Here is a 25,587-nt window from a genome sequence, read left to right as displayed (position 1 = left end):
CAGGAACGCGATCTGTTGGTTAATTGGTTGGTTGATTGGTTGGATGGATGGATGGATGGATGGATGGATGGATGGATGGATGGATGGATGGATGGATGGATGGATGGATGGATGGATGGATGGATGGATGGATGGATGGATGGATGGATGGATGGATGGATGGATGGATGGATGGATGGATGGATGGATGGATGGATGGATGGATGGATGGATGGATGGATGGATGGATGGATGGATGGATGGATGGATGGATGGATGGATGGATGGATGGATGGATGGATGGATGGATGGATGGATGGATGGATGGATGGATGGATGGATGGATGGATGGATGGATGGATGGATGGATGGATGGATGGATGGATGGATGGATGGATGGATGGATGGATGGATGGATGGATGGATGGATGGATGGATGGATGGATGGATGGATGGATGGATGGATGGATGATGGAAGGAAGGATGGATCAAAAGATGAATAGTTGGATATATGGTTAGCTGGCAGACTGGCTGGCTAGATAGGTGAATGGGTGGGTGGGTAGATGGTGGATGGATGGGTAGGAGAGAGAGAGAATGTAAAGTGTCTGGAGCAGTATGTACAATAAATTGTAACTATATATTTCTGTTGTCCTACAGCTTACAAATACCTTATTTTTCATATACACTAAATCATTCGTGTCTATAAATTCCTACTCGTTTAACATATTTTAATACTTTACCTGAAACAGTGTTTTTCTCATAGCAGAAAAAATATACCCATTGCTTCACATGTGTTTTATTTGTACAGAGAAACCAAAATATAAATGCATTTTTCATAAAACTTGCCACCATATGTAACACTGCTGAGCATTAATGCTCTTTTTAAAAACCTGATGATTTTGGATAAACCTGAATAAACACATATGCTTGGTAGGACATTAGTTTTTTTACTTTGGGAGTGGAAGGGGCTTCCACAGGCCATGTCACCAAAACCTGTTTTGGATTCCTTTGCTAAATAATAAATGGCCTCAAAACTTAGTAGTGTAAACCAGGTTCTGTTGGATCAGGTATTAGGACAGAGGACAGTGGGGATGGCTTGCCTCTGCTCCATGCTGTTTGGGTCCTCACCTGGGGACACTCAGAGGCTTGAGTAGGACTTGATGGCTGGAGACTGGAATCACTGGGAGTCTCCTTCATTCACATGTCTGGCAGCTGAGCTGGGATGACTTGCACACTGAACTCAGCTGGACGGTCAGCCGGAGTGTGTACATGAGGCATCTCCATGTGGCTTGTGCTTCCCTCAAACACAGCAGCCTCGGTATAGCTGAACTTCTTCCCTGACAGCTCATGGCTTCAGTGTGAGGGTTCCAGTGGACAAGGCAGAAGCTTCATTGCCTTATATGATCTGGCCTCAGGAGTCACATACCGTTACCTCCACCATATTCTATTGGCTGAGGTAGATACAAGTCTATCCAGGTTCCTGGATGGGCAGGGAACATATACCCACATATTGGTAGGAGAAATGTAAGAATTCTACAGCCATTTTTAAAACCTCACGCCGCTAGTTATTAGAGACCGAACCCTGGAACCTCAGCAGAAGGTAGCTTCACCTTAACTCACGCCATCACCCTCTGAGTGTCATTTTCATGGACATGTGTCATTTGCTTTTTGTGAGGGAAGAATTGGATCTCTAGCCTCCCTTCAGGCCTAGAATGTGCTCGAAACATGGTGGCAAGAAAACTCTTCCCTCCTTTCCAGAAGTCAGTTCTCATCTTGGACTATGCCAGTTTAGAGAAAGGAACCCTTGGCACCAGCTGGACCTGTGGCAGGGAGCCTCTCTAATGCAGCAACAGATCCCATGTCAGAGAACCAGGACAAAGCAGTCAAGCAGGGAGTGACAGCCTGCAACCAGGCAAGCATACCCAAAACAGGGATGCCTCCAAGCTTCCACACACCCCACACAAGCACTCCTTCTCCTTAGAAGCCTGGNTTTGTTTTGTTTTTAATTCTCAAATATCTTTCCAAAACATTGTAGGTGTTTTGGAAGAATTGATATGTTTCTTCTCTTTTTTTTTTTTTTGTCTTTTTTGTGACCGGTAAGGGGATCGCAACCCTTGGCTTGTTGTCACCCACACCGTGCTCAACCAGTGAGCGCACCGGCCATCCCTATGTAGGATCCGAACCCACGGCGGGAGCGCTGCTGCGCACCCAAGCGCTGCACTCTCCCGAGTGCACCACGGGGCCAGCCATTGTTATGTTTCTTCTCGCCTGTGTTTTTATCCTTACTTCTTTCTTACGTGCCACTAATTCTCTTTCTCTCCCTATACTCCCCCTCCTCTGGTTTCCTGTGCCATTTGGAATTTTCTTTTTCTTTTTCCATTGAAAGGTGGATGCAGCCCTAGAGAGATCAGGGTGAGGTCATGCTGGCTAGTCCCTTTCTCCACACAGATGAAACCTTCCCAGTTCCCCACCCCTGCACTATCCTGGATCAGATAGAGAGCCCCCAATCGTCTTAAGACATAATATAACATCTGGTTAGTTGTGCAGTAGGGGAGGGAACAACTAATTATTTTCTGGGGTCAATCAGCTCTTCCAGGAGCTGACCCACTCTCACAGAGCAGCAGGTGGGGGCCTCTGCTGGGACAGTCATGCACACTACAGGCTACGTGTGACTCAGCCTGCAGCCCAGGACTCCATGTCTCCCCTCCTCCTCTCCATGCCTGCCAGGCTCAGATATCCAGAAAAGCAAGAATGAACCTCCAGCAAACCCACCAGTGGAAGGAGAAGCTGTAGAAACCTGGATATCCTCACCACTAGAAACCAGGCAGCCAAAGAGGCAGCAGCAAGGAGAGGCAGAGGAGGAGGAGGAGGAGGACCCTCCTGTGCAATGGAACACACAGAGCACAGGTCAAACACTGTCCTCCTGTCTCCTCCCCCTCTGTCATTAGGGCAAGTCAGGCATAGTTGCCCCTTTTCCAAGTCAGCCGCCACAATGTTCTTTGGAAGCAAATTTCCCCTAGCACATGCACATTGGAATCATCTGGGTATCTTTGGAAAATATCGATGCCCCCAGACATTCTGATTTAATTGGTCTGGAAAGCCAAATAGACGTATGGATTCTTAAAGCTGCTCAGGTGATTCTAATGTGCAGCAATGTTTGGGAACCTGTATTAGTCCGATTCTGTTGCTTATAACCCTGGAAGTGGGTGATTTATAAAGAAAACAAAATTGGTCGCTTGCAGTTTTGGAGGCTGGGAAGTCCAAAATCCAGGGAACACATCTGGTGAAGGTTTTCTTTGATGGTGGCTTTACAGCAATGCAGGGGTCTCCCATGGCAGATATGGTGCAGCAGAGAGAAAGAGTTTCTCATGCCCTCTCCTTTTAAAACCCTCAGGACCATGCCCCTCACCACCATTATTAATCCTTCGCTAAGGTATGGTCCTACAATCTAATCACCTCTTCAAGGACCCGCCCTTCAATTACCATAATAGGATTTCCCACCCCTGTTACACTGTCACAGTGGGGACTAAGTTTTGGAGGACATCAATCCACAGCAGAACCACTACATTATTGGCCAGGTAATTCTTAAGGCCCATGCCCCACCCACCCTCAGAACAGATTTTGGCAACAGGTGGTGCTCCCTCAGGTGGGCCCATCACCATTTTATAAAAATAGAAATTTGGGAGTGAATTCAGATTCATCTAATATTTATTGAGCACCTACTATGTGCCAAACCCTATGCTGGTGCCTTCCTGTGCATTGTCTAGCTAAACCCAGTAGAGGGATTCTTGGCAAGTACCATTCTAAAAGCAAACTGCTGTCTTGTGACTTATTGCAAACCATCTGATCTTTATGTTCTATGGCTTTCTGCTTCCAAGATGCTTCTCAGACAAAGGATGTTTCACAGATGCTGAGAGAGGACGGTTTTAAAAGGCCAGAGGTCTTGAGGGGAGTGCTGGAAGAGGCAAAGATCCAAGGGGTTCATTCCATCTACATTGAACCAAAAAATGTATACAAACTTTGCAGCAGCTAATTTTTTATGAAAAGTGCAAAAATTATGTAAAGGTTAAAGACGTGGGCTCACAAGCCAGACCAGTCTTGGTCTCAAAAGCCAGCTCTGTCCTTATTAGCTGTGGGACTGAGCACATTATTTATCCTCCCTAGCCTCAGTTTCCCCATCTCCAGTACCTACTTCATGGGGTTGTTTTGAGGATAAATTGAGGTAATGTGGGTAAAGTGCAAAGCACAGTGTCTCAACAAGTATAATATTTTATTATCATTATCATCATTATCAGCAGCAGCAGCACAGTTTAGGGATAAATGTTGAAAATGGGCCATCACCTTCTCGGCCTTATGAACAGACACTTTTGTGCCTTTTTCTGTAATCCCGATGTGTTTACTCTCCCGTACCTTAGACGTTTTTGCCTAATTAGTAGCAGTGACTCTTTTACTCATGATGTTTCTTTTCAATATAAAGAGAAATCATTTCACTTTGGTCCTTGGCCCTGCCCAGCCACATTGATGATTTGTACCTGAGCCATGTGTCTGCTGTGGAAAGTGCTAGAAATATAAACTTTGACCCAAAATGTCAAGTTTGTATGTTGCTTTTGTTATTCTCCCTTTCATATTTTTGGGTCCATAGGTAATAATCTGAAGCTCTAGGGAGGAATCCTGTAGCTTCAAATGTCACAATTTGATTTTTTTTTCAAGGCCAAAAATGATTTACTTAAAATCATCTTGACTTCAAGATTTTTTGCTAGAGCATCAGTAACACTTAGATTCTAAAACCTTTCCACATGGGGCATCTTGGACAGGGTCATTCCCTGACAGTGGAGAAAAGCGAGTGGTTTCCAGTGGCAGGCAGCAGAGCCCCTCCTTGCCCACATATGCGTGATGGAGCAGGAGGAACAGTGGATTGGGATTCTGGAAGCCTAGCTCCATGGCATGACTTTGCTACCAGTTTGCTTGGGGGCCTTGGACAAGGCGCTCTGCTTCTCTGGGCCTCAGTTTCCTCACAGTAATGTGAGAGCGTCCCACAGACAGCTGCTTACCGGAAAGTTGTCGGTCTTGTCCTGCTGTGTTGTTCCCTCTCACTATGATGATTTACTTTGTGCAGTAGACAGATGATTATCATTTGATTCTGTTCTCCTATAGGGTAACTAAAACCATATTCCTCCCTCTATTTCTGGTCAAAGCAGTAAATGGCAGGAGAAACCACATGTTTTAAGCAGCCTATCAAGTATACATTTTCCGAAGAACTGCCCTTAGTTTATTCACTTATTTATTTATCATTCGGAAATATTTATTGAATGCCACACAGCCAGGCAATGTGCTAAAGACAAGGAGACAGTGATGAGCAGGACAGACACAGCCATGCAGAACTTCAGGTCAAATAGAGCCAAAAGAAAAACAATTACATAAAGAAGAATTTGTGCTAAGGCAGACACAAGGGAAAGCTTCCCAGAAAAAGTGGTGGCAGACCCAGGGGACTTTGGAAAGGTGACCAGGAGTTAGCAAGGTGAACAAAGAAGGATGATATCTGATGAGATGCTTTGTATTCTGGAGAGGCCCAGGTTTATAGTTTTGGCCCCCGCTTACTGGGATTTCATATGCATACATATATGAACTCAAAATTTAAGCTGTATGCTGGGAAAAAGAACTTATTTATTTTCAGGCAATAAAGGCTTATATTCTCAGGAATATGACATGTACAGAGATTAGCCAAAGACTAAGAAATAGGGCCTAAAGGAAGAGATTTTCATGTGAAGCACAGTAATGATAAAAAGCAAAGCCCTGCATGTGTCAAACTTCCTAGGCNTGAGCAGGACAGACACAGCCATGCAGAACTTCAGGTCAAATAGAGCCAAAAGAAAAACAATTACATAAAGAAGAATTTGTGCTAAGGCAGACACAAGGGAAAGCTTCCCAGAAAAAGTGGTGGCAGACCCAGGGGACTTTGGAAAGGTGACCAGGAGTTAGCAAGGTGAACAAAGAAGGATGATATCTGATGAGATGCTTTGTATTCTGGAGAGGCCCAGGTTTATAGTTTTGGCCCCCACTTACTGGGATTTCATATGCATACATATATGAACTCAAAATTTAAGCTGTATGCTGGGAAAAAGAACTTATTTATTTTCAGGCAATAAAGGCTTATATTCTCAGGAATATGACATGTACAGAGATTAGCCAAAGACTAAGAAATAGGGCCTAAAGGAAGAGATTTTCATGTGAAGCACAGTAATGATAAAAAGCAAAGCCCTGCATGTGTCAAACTTCCTAGGCTATAAACATTCTCCTAGTCTATGAACTAACTTAACGGAGAATAGGGACTGGATCTTACTTGACTTTGGATGCAGAGCCTAGTACAGTGACTAATACTTAGGACTTGTTCATTTAATGTTGGTTGATTGTTTAATTGGTCTGTTGGTTAATTGGTTGGTTGATTGGTTGGATGGATGGATGGATGGATGGATGGATGGATGGATGGATGGATGGATGATGGAAGGAAGGATGGATCAAAAGATGAATAGTTGGATATATGGTTAGCTGGCAGACTGGCTGGCTAGATAGGTGAATGGGTGGGTGGGTAGATGGTGGATGGATGGGTAGGAGAGAGAGAGAATGTAAAGTGTCTGGAGCAGTATGTACAATAAATTGTAACTATATATTTCTGTTGTCCTACAGCTTACAAATACCTTATTTTTCATATACACTAAATCATTCGTGTCTATAAATTCCTACTCGTTTAACATATTTTAATACTTTACCTGAAACAGTGTTTTTCTCATAGCAGAAAAAATATACCCATTGCTTCACATGTGTTTTATTTGTACAGAGAAACCAAAATATAAATGCATTTTTCATAAAACTTGCCACCATATGTAACACTGCTGAGCATTAATGCTCTTTTTAAAAACCTGATGATTTTGGATAAACCTGAATAAACACATATGCTTGGTAGGACATTAGTTTTTTTACTTTGGGAGTGGAAGGGGCTTCCACAGGCCATGTCACCAAAACCTGTTTTGGATTCCTTTGCTAAATAATAAATGGCCTCAAAACTTAGTAGTGTAAACCAGGTTCTGTTGGATCAGGTATTAGGACAGAGGACAGTGGGGATGGCTTGCCTCTGCTCCATGCTGTTTGGGTCCTCACCTGGGGACACTCAGAGGCTTGAGTAGGACTTGATGGCTGGAGACTGGAATCACTGGGAGTCTCCTTCATTCACATGTCTGGCAGCTGAGCTGGGATGACTTGCACACTGAACTCAGCTGGACGGTCAGCCGGAGTGTGTACATGAGGCATCTCCATGTGGCTTGTGCTTCCCTCAAACACAGCAGCCTCGGTATAGCTGAACTTCTTCCCTGACAGCTCATGGCTTCAGTGTGAGGGTTCCAGTGGACAAGGCAGAAGCTTCATTGCCTTATATGATCTGGCCTCAGGAGTCACATACCGTTACCTCCACCATATTCTATTGGCTGAGGTAGATACAAGTCTATCCAGGTTCCTGGATGGGCAGGGAACATATACCCACATATTGGTAGGAGAAATGTAAGAATTCTACAGCCATTTTTAAAACCTCACGCCGCTAGTTATTAGAGACCGAACCCTGGAACCTCAGCAGAAGGTAGCTTCACCTTAACTCACGCCATCACCCTCTGAGTGTCATTTTCATGGACATGTGTCATTTGCTTTTTGTGAGGGAAGAATTGGATCTCTAGCCTCCCTTCAGGCCTAGAATGTGCTCGAAACATGGTGGCAAGAAAACTCTTCCCTCCTTTCCAGAAGTCAGTTCTCATCTTGGACTATGCCAGTTTAGAGAAAGGAACCCTTGGCACCAGCTGGACCTGTGGCAGGGAGCCTCTCTAATGCAGCAACAGATCCCATGTCAGAGAACCAGGACAAAGCAGTCAAGCAGGGAGTGACAGCCTGCAACCAGGCAAGCATACCCAAAACAGGGATGCCTCCAAGCTTCCACACACCCCACACAAGCACTCCTTCTCCTTAGAAGCCTGGCAGCTGGCATTTGTGCTTTTGCAAGAGTGCAACAGTTTTCTGGAAGTACTCAGGGCAAGGGTAAAAGGGCAGTTTCCTGTGGATCCAGGTTTTCTAGGACTATGTCACTTTGGGCTAAAAGGCTTCTGTAAGAGACCATTTTGTATCCATTAAGGGGTTTTAGAAAATAAGGTGGGTGGGTGCCAGGACCTTGGGTCAGGGCCTGGAGATCTAGAGACTTTAGACTCACTGGCACCGGGAAGCTGAAGAGGTCACAATATGGAATGCCAAGATTCAGATGACTCCCTGGGCTCTGTCCAGCAGGACATCAAAGCAGCTCTGCGGGACCAATGAGAACCAGAGATGTGTCCAAGTTCTTTTGATGCACAAACCTGGGACTGAATGCCCAGAGGTGGTGCTCCTGCCCTGCCTGCCTGGAACTGACATGCCTGAAGCACACTTTAGGGCATAAGTAATCAAGCAATCCAGAGCTCACCTTGACCAGGTCACCTCGTCCACTGGCCCTGAATGATTCACCATGTGGAATTAAAAGTACACATGACAACCATCTCCATTCCCCACAGTGTCACCCAGGACCCGTTGGCAGAGTCAGTACAGTCTTCTTATGTGTGCATTGTTCAGGTCACAGCAGGACCATTAACTAAGGTTATTTAAAGAGTTGTCATTAATAATGGTCATTGCTAACCTTTATTTAGCCCTTACTGTGTTTGGGGTGCTACAAACTGTGTATTATCTGTTTTAATCAACACAACAATCCTGAAGTTAAGTACCAAGTATTAGTTTTCCACACACTGGTACTGCTAGATGCTCATTGGCCTTACACAGTTACAGATAGGTTTGGAAAATGCTGTGATGTAAACGGTAATTCTCCAAAAAAATGAATATATGTGGAATTTTCCAAACTTATTTAATCACAGAGCAACTACAGTGGGGAGAGGGAGGGGACTGGTATTTTAAGGAACACTAATTTGAAACCTGAGTGGGTGATATGGAAGTGAGTCAGCGCAAAATACGCTTAGTGTCCTCCAAGTGATCTAAGGGCCATTTGGAAATAGGTAGAGCCTAAACCATCATGGTTGGATTTGCGTGACTGTCTTTGAAAATGGTTACTCGTGATGCACCCAGGATGGCCCAGTGACTGCTGAAAGTAACTGGTGGTTTGTTCTCAGAAATGTGCCATCTGCTCCACAACTCTGCAAAGAAGCCTGCTGTATCACAGCAGCAAGGAGTTCCATCCACTGCCAGCACCCCGTCATGTGTGCAAGGTGAGGAAGCTGCAAGTGGAGACTTTGAGCCTGAGGTGTTCACAGGCTGCCCCACTGCTGTGCACCACAGTCCCCAAGAATATGGGAGGTTCTTTCCTGAGCACAGCACTGGACGGAGACCAGAACCAAAGCTACCATCAGGCTTTCATCCCCAGGACCAACATAAACTGCAATCTACTCCTTTGTTCTGTTTGTTTTTATAAATTTGCATCCTAAAACACACACTTCTTGCTTTTTTTCCTTTTGATATCAACAAAGCATTTCAGGACACAGGCCGCTTTTGCAGCTTTCACACATCTTTAATGCAAACTCATATTTGTTCTGCCAGATGCCTTGGAAGAATTGCCATTCGTGATTAAAACACTTCAGCTTCTTCTTAGCTCTCAGGTGATTCTGATCAAATTTAAATGTCCATATGTTTATAAATTGTAGCAAGTTAGAAAGAAGTTGTTTTTTCATCTCACATGAAGTAAAGGAAGTCTTAGTTAAACTCAAATATCAACACCTTCCTAAGATTAGGCCTTACTTTGAAAACATCACCTGCATAATCATGAAAGCTAGTGTATTCATTAAATTATGTATGCATACACATACATAAAATGGTGCCAGGCATGGACTTGAGCAACATTCAACTTACAACTTAAATTGCACCTTTAATCCTTCACGGGGGATCTGCTATTGTTATCCACATTTCACATTTGATGAAATGAAGCACAGAGAGATTAAATAATTTGGCACAAGGTCACAAACCTGGGAAGGGTTGAAGCAGGAATTTTAACTTGTACAGCTTAGCACTAGCATCTTCACTCTTAACAAGGAATTCTTAGCAAAGAAAAAGGGAAAAAAAAAAAAAAAACACCATTCACCATTTTTAGAGTTTAATTGCCACTCCTGTGACCATGGGTTTGATAAGCACACAGCATTTTCAACTGAAATAGCACATGGCCAATTACAGTCCCAGTTTTTACACAACTCTTCGGGAGATGGCTGGAAACCCTTAGATATTGATAAAGATTTTTAAATGGAGCCATGTTGTTATAAGACTGAAGTAAAAAAAGTAAACTATAAAACATGTGAGTTATTTAAAATGGAACTCCTCCATGCCAAATTATTGTTAAAATGTTACAAAAGCTAAAATTCTCCTAGCTGTATTATATATGTTGAGACGTAATTTTCTGAGTCTGGATAAATTTATTTGCAGAAAATCTATGTGAAATGAATATAGTAATACTTATTCTTTATTCTTTTATCTCCTGACTCTTACAATAATATATATGATTAAAGCAACATGGCACAGTATTTTTATTTTAAAATTTTTAATTCTCTTGGCTCAAGGTAAAAATCTCTTCAGAGATTTAATCTAACATGTTTTTACATGAATTATTCATCTTTTTTACATTTTGGAAAGATTTTATCTTCTATTGATGGAGGCCATGAAATGTTTTAGGCCCCACAGAGTGAATCTTTCCTTAATACCTGCTAGATTAAGAGATTTTACTTCCAATAAGGTTACTTAACATTTGTTTTACGCATCTCTGAGTTTCTGTAAGTATATTCCAGCCGTGAGATCCAGACCCAAAAGACTCTAATATTTTAGATTTATCCAGTCTAGTTTTGTTTAAAACTTACCTAATTTTTCACCTAAGGTAAAGACCTCCTAGTGCAAATGCAAAACAAAACTGATGCAAACGGAGAAAAAAATGGTTTTGTTTCTCTGTGACAAAATTTTACTTTTCTTCCCTCATTATAATTATAAAGATAATATAATTAAAGTAATTTTGAAAGATAAAGAAAATATAGACATTAGTCCTTACAGTGACTTCCTATGCATTAGAATTTTTAAATATATCTGCAAAGCATCGTCCAGTTATCACTTCGTTATTCTGCTTTTTTCACAAAGCATATTGTGGCCATGTTATTGTACACTCTTCACAAATGTCATTTTGATTGTTGCATGACTGGTATACTTGCTTAGCTATTTCCTAATGTTATGACATGAACAATATATTCCATTTTTAATATTAGAAATAATGTTACTATCAATGCACTTCTGTATTTAGGATCATTTCCTTAGGACAGATTCTTGGAAATTGAATTACTGAATCATAAAGATATTAATATTTTGAAACTCTTGACACACACACAGCCAAATTATTTCTAAGTACTTTCTAAGATGATTTTAGCAAAGCGCATTGTCTGGCAATTTCCTGCCTATGTTAGATACGCTTTTCAATGCTCTCTGTGTGTGTCTGGCTTGCTTAACTTGTGCAAGTACTTTCTAAGATGATTTTAGCAAAGCGCATTGTCTGGCAATTTCCTGCCTATGTTAGAAACGCTTTTCAATGCTCTCTGTGTGTGTGTGGCTTGCTTAACTTGTGTGGTCTAGGGGAGCATGGACGTTGATCAGATCTGTTGTGCCATAGTGGAAAGAACTTGAACCTGCAGTTTGAGGTCCTGGTTTTTCGTCCTGGCTCTACAACTAACTGGCTGTTGGAACCCAGACGTGTCATGGGGAGATTGGGCCAGACCAGACTCATGCACTTATTTGTAAACATTTGTTAAGCGTTCTATATGGTTCTTGGTACCAAATAGAAAATGTAAATCCAGGGTCCTTCCTTAGTATTTTACACCCTGCTGGGAGGCAGAATCACATGAAGTTTAAGAGTATGAACTCTGGAAGCAGCTCGTTCTGGGTTCAAATCCTAGTGATAAGACGTGCAAGCTTCAGTAGTGAACACACTCTTAGGCTTTGTTTCCTCATTGATGAAACGAGGTAATAATACCTATTTCATAGGACTGTTGTGCAGATTAAATGAGCGTATGGTTAATGTGCCTGGCACAGTATGTGCTCAACAATTGTTAGGGTGTTTTTTGTTTTGGGGGGGGGGTTTGGGTCTATTTTGTTGGTGATATGATTCTAATACATTTTATGTTTTAAGCGCTCATTGATGAAACGAGGTAATAATACCTATTTCATAGGACTGTTGTGCAGATTAAATGAGCATATGGTTAATGTGCCTGGCACAGTATGTGCTCAACAATTGTTAGGGTGTTTTTTGTTTGGGGGGGGGTTGGTCTATTTTGTTGGTGATATGATTCTAATACATTTTATGTTTTAAGCGGTATGGATCATGAGTGCAGAGGCATAGCTTCATAAAAGAATATCATGTCTTCAAAGACTGGGTCCTGGGTTCTGAGCATTGAAAAGATGTTGTGGAGCAGAAGGAGACACAGCCTGTGCAGTAGGTTGGAGTCACAAGCCATACCTAAGGTGCCTCCCAGCTCCAGTGGCTGTTGTGGCCACTGCACAGAAGTGGAATAGACCTCTTGCCCAGTACTTGGCTTGGTGTTGAGGTCAATGATACCATACACCTACCAAAAGGATATGCAAAGTTTTACTGTTCACATAATGAAGCTTTCTGGGGGAGCAGGAACGTCTTACCAGCAGGTCCAAAAATGTTTTGAGAAAGCCTAGTGGGACAGCTGGCTTAGGGTCCTATGATGGTCGGGCGGTAGAGCTGGTGAGAATTCTCAGGCCAGCAGGTTCCTGCATGGTTTGAACTTCGGGCCAGCACCAAGGGAAGGAGCAGACTGGCCTTCTCACTGGCTTGACACCATCAGCTGTCAACCACCAAAAACCGTCAGACTCCTTATCATCTGGACTATGGTTTTATGACAGGCAAAGAAAATCCCACTGGCTTTCTTCCTTTCCTAAAAGAAAAAACAAAGAGTCTCTGTAGATCCCACCTCTCCCTACCCCGTTTCCTGCTCCTTTTCCTCTCTGGCACCCCCAGCGCTGGCTCCACAGCCCTCTCCACTCCAGTGGCTCCCCTCACGTTCCCTCTTAGAGCTCCTGCAGTCAGCTTCCCCCCACTGCTCGCTGGAAACTCCTCTTGACAAGGCGATCGCTCACGTTCATGTTGCGAGACCCTGTGGGCCTTTCTCGGTCCCATCGTACCTGACCCATCAGCAGCGTTTGCCACAGGTGATCATCTTTTCACTTGGCTTTCAGGATATCACACTTCCCTTCTTTCTCTTGGTCTAGCTCCTTCTCGGTCTCCTGACCTCTTCATGGCTGCAGTGTCAGGACCCCGTCCTGGGGCCTCTGTTGTTCTCCATCTCCACTCACTGTCTTCCTGTGAATTCCTTCTGTGGGTGATCGCTCCCAGAACTAGACCTCCAGCACCTGTCTCTGCCTGAAACTCCAGGTCATATGCCCAGCTGTCTACTCAGTGGTCATATACCCCAAACGAGAGCCTGACCTTCCTCACTCTTACTCCTCTGGGAGTCATCTTCATCTCATTCTTAATGGAAACTTCATCTGTCTCATTGCTCAGGCCCCAAACTGCATCATTGTCCTGGAGTTCTCTTTTTCTTGTGTACTTCATATCCACCTGTCAGCTGACCTTGAAATGATATCCAGGTTCTGGCCACTGCGGCCCCCAGTCCAAGCCACTGTCTTCTGTTTACCTGCGTTTCCACAATCGCCTTAACTGGCTCCCTACTTCCACCCCAGCCAGCCCTCCTGCGGTCCTCGACACAGCAGGCAGAGCAATACTTTTTAAAAGTACTTCAGATCATACCACAGCCCTGTTCAGTACCCTGCGGTGGCTGCTCACATCACTTGGAAGTCTGTCTTCTCTCCCAGAAGGCCTAGGTCCCTCCCCTCCCCTCCGAGCACACACCACTCCAGCCACTCTCGATCCTTGCTATTGCTCGAACATGCCAAGCTTGCTCCTGTCTCATGGCATGTGCTTTGCTCTACCTCTACCTGGAATGTTCTTCGTCCAGAGATCAGCATGGCTCACCCCACCACCTCCTGCCAGTGTTTGCCTAAATGTCACCTTCTCACTGAGCCACCTGATTTAAATTGCAGCCTTCCTCCCCATCACTTCCTATCCTGTGTTCTTGCTTTGTTTTTCTTCATTACACTTACCGCTTTCTAAATTAATATACAACATACTTGCTAGTTTTGTTTATTGTCTGCTCTCCAAGAGGGCAGAGATTTTTGTCAGTTGCTCACTGCTCTATCCTATTGGCCTAATACAGTGCCTGGCAGATAATTGATGCTTAATAAATATTTGCTGGAAGAAACAAAGGGAAGGGAGGGAAGGAGGGAGAAACTATGTTTGCAATATATTCAAGAATAATTTTATTGCATTAAAACAGAGCAGAGGTCAAATTGGATGTGGTCATTTCCAGCGAACTGTCTTCCTCTGGAACGTTCTTGCTGCCATACTAGTATGACAGTCTCTCTTCCCAGAGCAGACAGTGGCTGTTAGAGGTGTCAGTATACCCTGACATTCCTTCTGTGAAGAGACACCATACGTGGAATAAGACTAGTCTTCCCAACACATAAATATGAAGTCCAATTGTAGAGTTTGGAAATCCCAATCACCACTCACACAGGAGACCAAAAATAAACTTAGATTCTATTTGGAATGTACAAGCATCCATATTTCAGGACTACTGAGTTATTAAATATCCCCAGGAACTAAATCGAGCAGTATCAGCTGAACAGCTGTGAATGGCCTCAAGGACTATTTTGTCTGGGTAGTTGTTCACTGTAAAAAGCACAGTAGGGGATTCGAGATATTTTTATTTGTGAAATTTTGGAAGACTGTTTAATGGGCGTCTCCATCATGTGCAACATGGAACATTTCACATGCAGAAAACAACTGGTTAATCTGATTTTTTTTCTTTAGATAAAGATACACCTTACTCAAACTGCTGAACAAAGAATCTGTTAGAAAAGCAGCTTGAGGTTCTGTTGGGTACATTCTGTAGTGGTGCTGTGCAAATTAGCATACTGTAGTATGACAAAAAAATGCAATTTGGGAAACATATGGCCTCTGACAGAGATGTCTCAGGCTCAACTGACGAAGGACAGTGTCAGGGAGCAAGTACATGTTAGAGAAATACGGCTGGGTCTACTTCACACTTGGTGCCATAAACCAGAAATTGAGTGTCCTAGCTTTTTTTAAAACTAGATTTTGTTTTTATAGCAGTGTTAGGTTTATGGAGGAATTGATCAAAAAATACAAATAGTTTCCATACCACCCCCCCACACACAGTTTCTCCTGTTCGTAACATGCTTCAATAGTGTGTATTTGTTAGAATTATGAACCAATATTGATAAATTATTATTAACTCAATTTTACATCAGGGTTCCATCTTTGTGTTGTACAGATCTATGGGTTTTGCCTTGATGTTTGTAATAAAACCCATAAGTAGATCATTCTGGGCACTTATTTCTTTGGCCAGAGGTGGGGCATCATGTGACAGCAAGGAAACTAGAAAGAAAAGGGGATGAGTTGGGAACGTGAGAAGTGGGCAGCACAGGGCAGGCAGGATGACAGCAGCTGGAAACGTGCGAGGGCTGCTCCCCCTTAAATTTTACACCATTTATATGAATCTTAATTTTTCAACAGTTTACTGCAAGTATTATAAAACAGTTTTAAGGAGCTTGATTTAACAATTTTACCATTCTCTCAAAAATAACCCTGTCACGCCTTTTTAAGTTCAACATTGAAGCAATTCAACCAAGATTTTTACAGTTCTTGTTTAAAGAAATGAATTACTACACTCTGATGTAAAACTTTCTGTAGTTGTTTACTCTCTCAAAGACCGCACGCAAAAACAAAAAAATCAAACGACAACAGCATGTTGAAATGTGTGAGATACTTATTGCAACCTGGAATCTGTCTCAGTGATGTGGAGTAGCTTTTGTTTCTGCATCGAAGCAGTCTGGGAGAAACCTCAGTAATTAGCCAGAGTTGCTGACATCAGTTTCAGTGAAACAGCTGGAGAAATGACATAGGAAGGAGAGCAATGATAACATTAAACAATGAATCGACCCAAGAAGCACCAGATTATTTATCTGCTTCTAAACAAGGTACTTTGATCCATGTTAGGGACCACACAGGCCCTTCAGTTTGGGGTGAATGCTGATTGTTTTGAACGAAGTGAAATGCGCTCTAGCAGGGGTGGTGAGATTGCTCCTTCAGTGCTTTTGTATATCCCTCATGTTGAGACAGGCCATCTGTCCCCAGAGAACAATCGGAATGGCAGCTGGGCGTGTTGTGCCATCAGAGACAAAGGCCTCTCAGCCTCAGAGCAGAACCCACAGGTCTGGAGGTCAGCGGCAGTTTTAGGAGCGAGCCAGGTCAGCCACTGACACCTGATGCTTAGACGGGCTCACATAAAAGCGGGATTACACAGCCTTAGCGAGCACGTGAGCAAGAAGGACAGCAGGCTCCAGCCCTGGTCATTCGCAGTTCTTCAGCAGTCATGGGAATGAGTCTGCGGCTTCGTCATACGTCTTTGTTGTCTTCCTCCTCTTTCAGGACAGAAAACCACAAGCAAATAATGTGGCAAACATAGAGTTCTTAGCAAGAGCAAAAAAGACTCATTCGGTAGTATAAGAACATGTTGAGAGTACATAGGATTAAACAGGCTGGGTTTAGCAGCGTTGATAAAAGTAAACCTCTCCTTTGATTATCACTCAGCAACTTGGGCTTATTTCTCTTAGCATTTCTAGTTTTTTTACTTGCCAGTTGGAAGAGAGAACCAGATCTATAATGTGACAGCAAAAACCAGAAAGGAAATGCCCCTCCCCTCAAAATCTAGATAGAAACCCTTCACGTGTGTGTGCGTGTGTGTGTGTGTTTTAGATAGATAAATGACACACCGAAATAACAGGTAGTGAGCATATACTCAGTACACCACTATCAAGCCACTAAAAGTATTTAAGTGTGACTCACAGGGAGTGTAAACAGACGAAAGAACAGATTTCCCTCCACCATCCTGGGCCTAGTGAATGACTGCAGTATTTTGCTAAATGTCCCTGGATCTGTGCAGGATTTAATGTTGTGTAGCTTTGGGGAAATAACACTCAGTCCAGAGTCATCACCCAACCCCAGGATTCCAGACATTTGTGTGGGAAGTGAATCAAGGAAAAAGGAGAGCATGCCAACTCTCTACAAAATTAGAAGTTAATGGAAGGTGAGGGAAAGAGGACTGCTAATAAGTGGCATGTTGACTTTTCATGCAACCAAATTTTCCTGAGTGCCAGGCTGGTGCTGGCAGCATGGTAGTCCCTGGAGACAGAGGTAATAGAAGAACTATAGGCAGTTTTTAAAGTTTTTTTTTTTTTAAGTTTGTTAAATTCCTCTGGTAATAGAGAGGATGAATGTGTCCTTGTGTCAGTGGGCCGAGTGCCAATACTGCTAATCTGTGACAACTGAGGTGCCAGGGATTTCCGTGGGAAGAACATCAGGGGACCTGACTCTCGCCCCCACCACAGGCCTATTAGCAACTCAGTTTCCACATCTGTAAAATGAGAGTAATGACACCTGCTCTACCTTCCTCACAGGGAAGAGATATGGTATATATAATGTACTCCACAAACATGATGTTGCTTTTAATACTACTCTAGTTCCAAACCTGGCTGTGTCCCTTTGGGCCTGTGACTCTGGGGCTGACTCTGGTGAAGGGACCCCCTGTTTCTAGTGTCCTCTCTTGTGATACCAGAAACCTGACATCTTGGTCAAAAGAAAACTCTAAAGGGCACAGCCCCTGGATTTTATATCAGAGGTGAAGAGTCAATTCTAGATAAATAGGTGGTGATAATCATGAGCCTCCATGGTGGTCCCATGACCTTAAGATTCTCTATAGATAAGGACATTTATTTAGTCATTTAACAAAATTTAGTAAACACCTACGTCGTGCCAGATCCCATGCATGACACTGGGTTTTTAGTTGTGATGAAGAGCACACACAGTACCTGATCTCATAAAGTTAGCAGGCTAGTGGGGTCCTAGGTCATAATTTTAAAATCATACTAACAAGTGTATGGTTATTCTTTCTCAAGGTGACAGCAGGAAAGTGGTCGGAGGGGAGGCCAGAAAGGTGGCAGGGGCCAGACTATATGCCCCCTGTAGGCCATGGTATGGATTTTTGCCTTTACCTTAAGAGTCCGTGGAGGTTTTAAGTGGCATGATGGGGGTGGTGGTGGGCATGAATGGACATATGATCACATTTGGGGTTTGAAAAGGTATTGATTCCTCTAGGGAGAGGAGGAATTTGTATTATAACATTTAGCACGTTCATACTTGCATCTTTCCTAACCAACCTCCTGAAATGAAGCACTTGAGATTAGTGCCCGGTTCTCAATTCTAGGAGCACTTTACAGTCCCCTGGAAAATTATTTAAAGGCTGGGCCCCATCCCCAGAAGTTTGTATTTAATTGGTCTGAGGTGGAGCTTGAGCATGGGTGTGTGTGTGTGTGTGTGTGTGTTTGTTCCCCTGGTGATTCTAATTATCAGGCAAAGTTGCAATCCATAGGCTCCATGAAAGCATAAAACAGGAGTCCTCCAAGTGTGCATCAGCATCACCTGGGAATGTGTTAGAGGTACAGATTCTTGGGCCTGATCTCATAGTGACTGAAACAGAAACTGTGGGACTGACTAGATCCAGCAGTCCGTGTTTTCACAAGCTCTCCATGGGATTCTGATGCCTGCCTCTACCACTGACAGCTGTAGAGGGTCGCAGGCAGGAGAGGCTGGAGTCTGCATCTCCTTCTAGATACAGTAGCAGAATAGCTCCATGATGAGGGGCCAATCACTGAACTTTGGCCCTCAGTTTCTTCACCTATAAAAAAAGGAGGTGGGATTAGACACATTCATAGGTAACTTAATGACATCAAAAATGTATCATGTATACACGCTAAATCTAGTAAGTTTCTATACTGTACTTTTTAAAAACCATTTTTATAATAGAACTGGAGGAAATATAATAATCATTGGAGGAAACTCAAAAAACCAAGAAAAGAATATAGAAGAAAATAAACATCAATTAAAATTTTTCCACTCTGAGATGACTGTTACTTATGTTCAACAGTGTGGTGTGTTCGTGTGCTTCCTTCTGATATTCTCTGTGTGCATGTGCTTACAATACTGGAAATCATGTTACGTGGATTCATGTGGTTCAGGAGCCTACTTCTCACCTAACATATCAGGCACATCTTCTTTTCATTAAATGTTATTTTAATTATCTTTGTTAATGTCTACATGATATTTCATTACATGTTTAAACCATAATTTGTTTAAACTTTTCCCTATGTCGAATGTTTAAGTTTTTCTCATTTCTTATTATTGTTTCAATGAATCTCTCTCTCTACCTATCTAAATCTTTATTTGGAGACATTTTTAAGAGAATCCTAGAAATAGAATCATTGAGTCAATGCACAAAAACTTCTTCGAGGCTTTTGATACATCGCCAGCATTTTTCCATTTTTCACCAGCCAGTTCACAGGAGCACCAGCAGGATGTGAGAGAGCTCTCCTCTCACGCCCTAGCCAGCATTAGTAACACTGACTTTCATATCTACACTGCCATGAGGTAGTGGAAGCCTGTAGCGTGGGACAGTGTTTGTAGTTGGGTTATAGCTCGAACCATCAAGGCCTAAGAGAGATTCAGACTCCAGAGGCAGAGAAGTATAAAGGACCCAGTGCACAAACACTGGGGTTGGAATAGTGGGAGAGACTGTCCAGGGGCTGATGATGACATTTTCAACAAGACTCCCTTAAAATGCAGCACTGGAATTTACTTGAATTCTTTGGAAGAATAGTGGATTGATGGTAAATCACCTTCTCTAGAACTTGATGCTAATAAGGCAGACTGTGGTGGTCCCTGGAGGCTGAGAGATGAAGAGGTGAAGCCAGGTGCAGAAGGAGCCAGAGATTAGATGAACTTCTTCTTTTTTTTTTTTTTTTTCCTTTTTTGTCTTTTTTACTGACCAGTAACAGGATCGCAACCCTCGGTGTTGCACCCGCACCGCGCTCAGCCAGTGAGCGGGAACCGGTCTCCACATGGGATCCGAACCCTCGGCGGGAGCGCCACCGCACTCCCAAGCGGCGCACTCTCCAGTGCGCCACCAGGCCGGCCCGAGATTAGATGAACTTCTAAGGTCCCCTCCAGGCTTATGACTCCAGGTGATCAAAGTCAGTGCAGGGGGAGGGGCATTCTTCTCTCTCCTACCATCCCTCTTCCCTGGGCACTTGACAAGTACATGGCTCATTTCCCCACATCTTCTTGCACAGTGACCCATTCGTCCCTCCTTGTCTTCATCTGACAACCTTTCACTGCCTCTTGTCACCTGATTCCTTCTTGAATCCAGGATCCTAATCATAGAGAGAAAGTACAGTGGGAAGCCTTAGAAAACAGAATTCCAACTCTTATTTATAGAAAAAAAAAAGCGTAGTGGTGAGCTTATTTTACCATTTATTTATAGCCCCACCTACTTCCAAAGCTATCTTGAGTAGTGCCTGCTTTCACAGAGGGCCCGGGGAGAACAGCAGCCTCCTCTTTAGAAACCAGCCCAGAGAACACTGGTGCTGCTAGTTGTTAACAGGCTAACAATGGGGAAGAGAGTCATTCCAGAATTCAACTGCTGGATATTTTTTAATGTGAGCATTACTGGGATGAGACGCAGCTTAGAGGATGGTTAAAAGGATAGATTTAGTGTATACCCAGAAGAACTGAAAATAAGTGTTCAAATGAAACTTGTACAAGCATGTTTTCAGTAGCACTATTCACAATAGCCAAAGGGTAAAATCAGTCCAAATGTCCATTGGCTGATGAATGGATGAACAGAATGTGGTATATCCACACAGTGGATCATTATTCAGCAATAAAAAGAAATGAAGTACTGATGCATTCGACAATATAAATGGACCTTGAAAACATTATGCAAAGTGAGAGAAGCCAGACACAAAAAGCCATACAAGGGGACTTCAAAAAGTTTGTGGAGAAATAGAATTAAATGATAATATGAATATTTCCACGAACTTTTTGAAGTCCCTTTGTACATTGTGTCATTTCCTTTATAGGAGATATTCAGAATAGGCAAACTCATAGAGACAGAAAGCAAATTGGTGGTTGCCAGGGGCTGCGGGGAGAAGGGAATGGGGAGTGACTGCTGGTGGATATGGTGTTTCATTTGGGGGTAATAAAATGTTCTGGAACTAGACAGAGGTAATGGTTGCAGAACACTGGGGTGCACTAAATGCCACTGAACTATACACTATAAAATGGCTAAAACGGTAAATTGTATGTTAAGTGTATTTTAACCACAATAAAAAGATAAAGAAACTTGTTCTTGGGGTCATGGTAGGGGTGGGGGGGAAGCATAGACCTACTTAGTTGTGCCTAGGTTCTAGTCTTATCTCTACCACTTACCAGCTGTGTGACCTTGGGAAAGTCACTGAAACTGTCAGTTCCCGTTTGCTCATCTGTAAAACGAGGGTGATTATAACAGTACCTGCCTCATAGCGTTGTTCATCTTAAATGAGTCAAATTATACAAAGTGCTTAGTGCAACACCTGGCTCATAGTAAGCATGCTGTCGACATTTGCATTATTAATTTAATAGAGGTATTCTCACCCGGGGGCACTTTTGCTTCCCAGGGGACATTTGGCAATGTCTGGAGATATTTTTTATTACCATAATTGGTGGGGGTGGCATCCTACTGGCATCTAGTGAGTAGAGGCAGGGAATGATGCTAAACACCCTACGATGCACAGGACAGACCCCCATGACAAAGGATTATCCAGCCCAAAATATCAGTCACCCCAGTGATAATCCCTAGTTTAAACAGAGCATGTAGAGAAATGTGCTTAACCTAATGAACGTATATATAAAAACAGGTCAGATAGAAAGTTTTGTCAGAAGAAGACCGTCAGCAGAAGCACTGAATGCCGGCTGTGTACAGAGAACACTGCGTTAGACGTTGTGGAGGGTATAAAAGAAACCAAGGAGCTGGCACTGAGGCGCTTAGATAAGGAAGAGCTCTGTGCAATTGGTTATTTAGGAGAAAAGTTTTCACCAAGAGATTTTTGTCATCTTTTTCTTTAATGAGAGGGTGATCTGAGGTCACACGTGCTATTCCCAATAATACTCACTCACATGCTGACACTCACTGTCCCTGTGGAGAAGCATCCTAACAGAACCACGTGTGGTCCCTTCACAGGTCTGAATGTGTCTTGTGTTTGGGTAAATTCTATTCAATAAATATCTGAGAAAGAAATCACTGTTGCAAATAGAAATAAAAATGACTTGTTATAAGTAAAGGCACAGACTCAAGAGAAAATATTACATCTCCTTTTATTCAGCCAGCCATTTACCAAAAGAAGGAAGAGAACCTTTTTTGCTCACTTTCCATTTAAAGAGTTATTTTATCAGACTAAACTGTATACTCATGTTCATATAATTAACCTAGTCCAAATCACTGTTGTGGTGAAGGTTTGGGGAAGGAGCCTTAGTCCCATCCATCTTTGCACCTTTAGGCTGAGGATCAGAAGCCTGTCAAAGGCACAGCAAGCCCTCCCTGACTCCCCATCAGTGGCAGTTGTCCTTCAGGATGGGACAATGGGAAGGAGTGCTGAGGAGTCTGGTGGAGCCCTCTGGAGGGAAGACCCCTGCTGGCTTAGGTGCTTGGAAGCCAAGGCATGGGGATAGGTGATCACAAGGGTAGGGTAGGAGACCCCACACCATTTGGTCACCTTCGTACACCTTCCTCCACAACTCCGGCTCCCTATGCGTGTAGGACTTTCTGGCAACTTACGTTTATTCAGTGCCTATTATGGCAAGGAGTCTTATTAGACATCCTTGTAGGGGAAATAAAGGCAAATTAGGCATTGAGCATGTGACAATGAGTTCTCAGTATGACAGGGGGATAAGACCTTCTGGAAGTCACTCCCACACAAGATAGAAAGTGGTAAGCACAAACAGAAAAATGTGGATAAAATGTGATGGGATTTCAGAGGAGAGAATTTGCCTCCAGTGGGGAGTTGAAGAAGTCTTTTTGGAGAGGGTGACAGGAATGCGAATGTTGGTGAAAACGTGGACATGTTGAAATGATGCTGGAATATTTGAAAGGACAGAGCAAGCTACCCAGGTGAGAAGTTGAGTATGTCAGAGAAGAGACTTTGTAGGATCTGTATAGGGGGTGTAGGGAGATAAGATGAGCTGGATGCACTGGGACCAGCTCATGAAAAACCTGCAATGCCAGGACTCAGGTAAGCCATGGAGAGGCACCAGCATCCTCTGAGCAGATGTGGACTGGTGGCTGCATTAGAAGATTATTGTGAAGCTGTGTGGACTGCAAAGATAACAAGGGTCTGAGTTATTGTGGGGCAAGAACAGTAAGACTCGACAATATTTCAGATAATGCTTGGGGCAGGAAATGACTGCAGGATGTGGCCGGTCGGCATACCTAGGCAGCATTCTAGTCCTGGCTCTGCCACTTAAACCAGCTGCATGTCCTTACTGTACCTCTTGGTGCCTCAATCTCTTCATCTGAAAAAAATGGGGATAAAAATCTTGCTCTTCATACCAATATGCTAAAGGTTAAATGAGCAAGAGCATTTAACACACTCTGAACATCGTCTGGCACAACATAAGCTATTGTGCTCAATAGTTCAATGTAAAAAATGGCTTTTATTATTATTGAAGTTAACAAGAGGATGAAATGGGAAGATTGACTTCTGAACCAAGTTGAAATGATGGTGATTGTTAGGAATAAAGAATTACATAAAGAAAGAATTGATCCTTTGTTACTCTCCACAATGCTGCTTGGAGGGGTTGGGATGTGGGGCCATTTCTCAGTTGAGGATGAAATTAAACTATGTAATGGTCCAGTCATCTACATTTTTCTTGCTTTCTGGTTCCGAAAGCATTGATTTTACTGTCTGGCATTTAGCTGCATTAAACTTCACCAACAGGTCAGGAGTACACTCAATACATCATGATTTCCCCACTTCTATTAATGAAGAGACCAGAGACCAAAAAACTACGGTCCCATAGGAGACCATCAAACAGATGATGCTTTTAAGAGCAATGAGGGCATTTTTATAGGCTCGGACACTCCCCAAATGAACCTTGAGGATGTTTTATTTAAAATAAGAGCAACTATGATGTTTTGGTTTTAGTTAAGGACTATTGTCTGTGTGGGTTTCAGTGGGGGTGTTGGTGGGTGGGAGGGAAGGAGAGACGGGGGTATCCTGGAGCAAGAAATACAACCTCCTACTTTGCAACTTTGACTGTGGAACTCAGAGCTGAGATGCTTTGCTCTTGTTCGATACCCCCACGGGTGCTCAGAATGTCCCAGTTTAATGCAGGTATAAGAATAAAAATTAAGCTCTCAAGTGCTGGGGCAGGTTTTTTAAAAGACACAGGCTTTATCCCTTTAAGATTAAACAATCATCAGGATTTAAAGATTTAATCTGCTTGAGTTCAGCCTAGGATGGGGTTCAGAGCCCCAGAATAACTGGAGGCAGCCTCAGACTTTGAACATCAGAGCTAGTTATGTGTGTGCACATATGCATGTGTGTGTGTGTGTGTGTGTGTGTGTGTGTGTGTGTGTGTGTGTGTAATGTGCTAGCAAGTAGGAGAGGTCTCTCCTTTGCAATGTGCTGTGCAGCAGAAATCCAGCTGCCTGCTCCTGCCTCCCTGGATCCTCAGTGGCTGGCTGGATACCGCTTCTGGGGGGTGCTGTGCACATGAATGTGCGCTATTGTTCCAGGCACACGTCGGCCTTAAGAAATAGCACAAAACAGGCCCGTCCTTATTCAGAAGCGGAGCCCCCTCCATCACTCAAACCAGCCCTTCCAGGTCACATGCTGGAGGCCTCTGCAGACAGGACGCAGCTGCCTCGAATCCTCTGCCTAACATTAGCTGCGGTTCAAAAACCTGACAGCACGGAGCTTCCCAGGCTCCACAGGGGAAAATAGAAAGATCTGGAATCCAGGCACAATGTTCTCCGACGAACTGTGGCTGGAAAATGAGAAAAAGTGTGCTGTGGTTCGCAAGTCAAAGCAAGGCAGGAAGCGCCAAGAGCTGCTGGCCGTGGCACTGGGGGTGAAGGTGGGTGTCAGAGGCGGCTTTGGCTTTCTCTGGCCCCCTCTCAAGCTCTTTGCCTGTTCGCAGATCTCCTCCCTGGTTCGAAGGGCCGCGCTCACACACGACAACCACTTCAACTATGAGAAGACACACAACTTCAAGGTAAGCCTCTGCATTCTTCTGTTATATAAGGGCAGGTGAGGAGGAACCATTTATAGTTTCTATCTGGCCTCTTACTGTAAAATCACAAGGGAGCAAATTCCTTTGCTTTCCATATTTAGCTACTCACTTAACGTGGTTGCTTTGTATGAAATCAAACTGGAGACTTCAGAAAGCACTTTGCTTGATGCTTGTTCCCGGAATCCCTATCTGTATGTTGATTTCGTTCTGGAGATTTGGGCCCATTTCCTTGTCGTATTCCCATGTCC

General features: G+C 43.4%; 1 protein-coding gene across 1 annotated transcript in view; it reads left to right on the top strand.

Moving 5' to 3' along the window:
* The window catches only part of LOC103607397 (beta-chimaerin-like), a gene marked incomplete at its 3' end in the record, with an annotated part of 88,321 nt that extends 63,000 nt beyond the window's left edge, over positions 1-25,321 (top strand). Inside the window, exon 5 of the mRNA XM_008591906.1 lies at positions 25,247-25,321. Within this exon, the coding sequence (XP_008590128.1) occupies positions 25,247-25,321 (75 nt within the window). The remainder of the gene's footprint in view (positions 1-25,246) is intronic.
* Between the last annotated feature and the right edge of the window lie 266 nt (positions 25,322-25,587).

This window comes from Galeopterus variegatus, unplaced genomic scaffold (genome assembly GCF_000696425.1).
Source record: "Galeopterus variegatus unplaced genomic scaffold, G_variegatus-3.0.2 Scaffold7391, whole genome shotgun sequence".
NCBI classification, from domain to species: Eukaryota; Metazoa; Chordata; class Mammalia; order Dermoptera; family Cynocephalidae; genus Galeopterus; species Galeopterus variegatus.
The sequence above is the reverse complement of the archived record's forward strand: the minus strand, read 5'-3'. Positions and strand labels throughout refer to the sequence as shown.